We start from the raw sequence: 2847 nt of genomic DNA on the forward strand, positions 1-2847 counted from the left end.
GCTGGACTACTTATGAAATCGATACCTGCTTTGGCAACAAATAAAGCCTTGTTTTCATTTATTCTTTTGACAAATGCTTAAGAAGCACCTACTGGGACTTCTCTGGTGGGTCAGATGGTAAAGAATCCTCCTGCAATGCAGGAGGTGGGAGAGATGTGGGTTCGATCCCCTGTAGGTCAGGAAGTTACCCTGTAAAGGGAATGGCAACCCACTCCAGTATTCTTGCCTGGAGAATTGCATGGACAGAGGAGCCTGGCGGGTTACGATCCATGGGGTTGCAAAGAGTCGTACACAACTGAGTGACTATCACACTTTCACTAAAAAACACCTACCAGTTCACAATTCTGTTTACTTGATACTTTGAAACATAACAGTAGCAGGCAAAACTTTCCAAATGAGCCAATCCTCTACCTCTCTCAGTGGATGTCAGTGAATCCCAGGGTGTGGGTGAGAGGGATTAGAAATAAGCGGAATCAGTTTCCAGAAACAAGAGGTTCGTTGTCCTCTGCTAGCAAGCCAAAGGGGCAGTTTAATTTTCCATATTTATCCAGATATCGTGAGACTTGGGCAGATGGATCTGTCTGCCAGAAGTAAGGTCTCTAATGCGGAAGAAGTGGCGCTGATGAACTCCCACTTGGTAACTGAATACTTTTCGGTGTTTCTGTATTTGCCTGCTGTCTCTTGCCCAAACTGGACTCCTGGCGGTGCATCAGCCCCTTCACTGTTGTGGTGACTTCCTTGCCTGCCTCATCTCTGCGAGGTTAGTCCTGTCACCTGCCTCTCTGCTCTCAACCCAGACGGTGGAAACTGGCTGCACATAGTCCTGTGACCCTGCTGCTTGGGTCCCTAGTGGGCTCTGATTTTGGACGGGCCTCATGCTAACAGGGACACAGTTCTATAGAGTCCTTCCCTCACTTCCTCTGCCAATTCTGGTGCCCAACTCTGAGCAGAACTTTAACTTTCCTCCCCTCCTGCCCCTGTTTCCATGTATAAGGAAGGGTTCCCGCTCCTGGCCGGGCTAAGCTCCCTCCCCTGGGCTGTTTCCTTGACTTACATCTTCTCTCTTACATCTTTGATTCTGTCAACTCCTCCTTAAGTGCTTGAGCCTCTGCATCCTGAAAACACCTCCCCTGTCCTGTGCTACTCCCTGACTCTCTAGCCCCCAATCCCCTAGCTCTTTCCACTCAGCATCACACTGACTCATCAACCCTTTTCTAACAAAGCATCTGCCTACACCCAACACTGTCAATGCAGAGATCACCAAAGACTGTTCCAACTTGCCACCTAGAGGACGTTTCTCATTTCTTACCCTCCTCGGCCTCTCTGAGGCAGGAGCACTCCTGACCACACCCTTCTTGCTCTGTTCAGTACCAATGAACCCTCCTAAACCCTCATCTGTGTCTCTTGCTGCTCTTTCTCAGTCCCCTTTGCTGGCTGCTACTCTGTGGCCTTAAAGGCTGGTTCCCCAAGGATCCATCCTCAGTTCTCTTCTCCCTTTACCCCTGTCTCCTTGGGGAATCTTCTATACTTCCATGCACAAGGTGCCCAGTCAGTCCAAGCTCAGCCCCTCGCCACTTTTTTGCTGTATTCGTATCTCCAAATTACTATCTTTGTCCTTTGTCTCTGAAATCCACCCTCCATTCTATTGTCCAAGTTATCTCCCCAAAATGAAATCCAATCAGATACGTGTTCCACACATTTTTGGGGGCCATGCTGTGCAGCCTGTGAGATCTTAGTTCCCTGACCAGGGATTGAACTCAGCGACCTGGCAGGAAAGCATCAAGTCCTAACCACTGGACAGCCAGGGAACTCCAAGTATGTCCCTTATTTTAAAATCCTTCATTGGCTCCTGAGTGGACATAGACTAACACCCAAATGTATTTCTATTGCATTCTGGCTTCTACAATCTGGTCCCAACCTGTCCCTTGAACTTCATCTCCATTTCCTCCCTGAACTGCATCCTGTGGCTACAGGGGTCTCTTGGTGTTCTCCAGACACAACACCTACCCTGGGTCTTTGTACATTTGGATTCCTCGGCTAGGAAGACTTTTACCTCTTTGCTCTAACTCTCAAATCCAACTTTCAATGTTTATTCCAAAACCCCATTCCTCTGTGGATGGAGTTTGTGGAGTTTGTGCGTGGAATATAGGAGATACCCAATACTCTCCTTTTTTAATGAATGGATCAACCCTATTCATTCATCTCCAGTCAGGATTAACACTGCTTCCTCTCTATTCTCACAACACTAGGAATGAAACCAGTTAGTCCAGCTCCCCTTTGCCCTGTATGGCAGTTACACTTCCTTACCGCCTCTCCCTTCCCCGTAGAGGCCCCGACCGCCTTTATTCACCCCCCACCTGTTTTCTCATTGGCTGTTGGGAAACAGCCTTACCTAGAAGCCCTCAGAGAAGCTGGGAGTGATGGGTTCATTTCCCCTAAATGGCTGCTCCCACAGCCAATCAACGACCCACTTCCTAAGGCCAACAGACTACGGACAATGCAAGAACCGGGGTTCGCCACATGTACTTACAAATCCTGGGAGGTTTGACTCCTGTCTGGGGCGACTCTTCGCTGCTGGGCTTGAGGTTGCTGAGAAATGATTAAAGATGATTTATTGTCAGAAGGGGATACCTTGTGATGAAAGTCAAGGGGATGAGAAACAGTGCTGCAGTAATGAACAGATTTTTCGGCAATGTTTATGATCTCATTGCAGACTGCTTCCTGTGAGGTGGCCCCGAGATATCCAGAAACCCCCATAAAACAGTCAACATGGGGACAAAAAAAAAAAAAAAAAGAAAGAGAGGAAGAGATGTAACATTCCAGACGAAGCACATAAGTCCAAGGAAA

General features: G+C 48.0%; 1 protein-coding gene across 24 annotated transcripts in view; it reads right to left on the minus strand.

Moving 5' to 3' along the window:
- Nucleotides 1–2847, minus strand: part of SORBS1 (sorbin and SH3 domain containing 1) — a 236387-nt gene that overhangs the window by 6200 nt on the left and 227340 nt on the right. For all 24 annotated transcript variants that reach the window (XM_010832970.1, XM_010832967.1, XM_010832973.1 and 21 more), the window contains one exon: nt 2531–2589. In XM_010832970.1, the coding sequence (XP_010831272.1) occupies nt 2531–2589 (59 nt within the window). The remainder of the gene's footprint in view (nt 1–2530; nt 2590–2847) is intronic.

This window comes from Bison bison, unplaced genomic scaffold, assembly GCF_000754665.1.
Source record: "Bison bison bison isolate TAMUID 2011002044 unplaced genomic scaffold, Bison_UMD1.0 scf7180017862979, whole genome shotgun sequence".
Taxonomy (NCBI): Eukaryota; Metazoa; Chordata; class Mammalia; order Artiodactyla; family Bovidae; genus Bison; species Bison bison.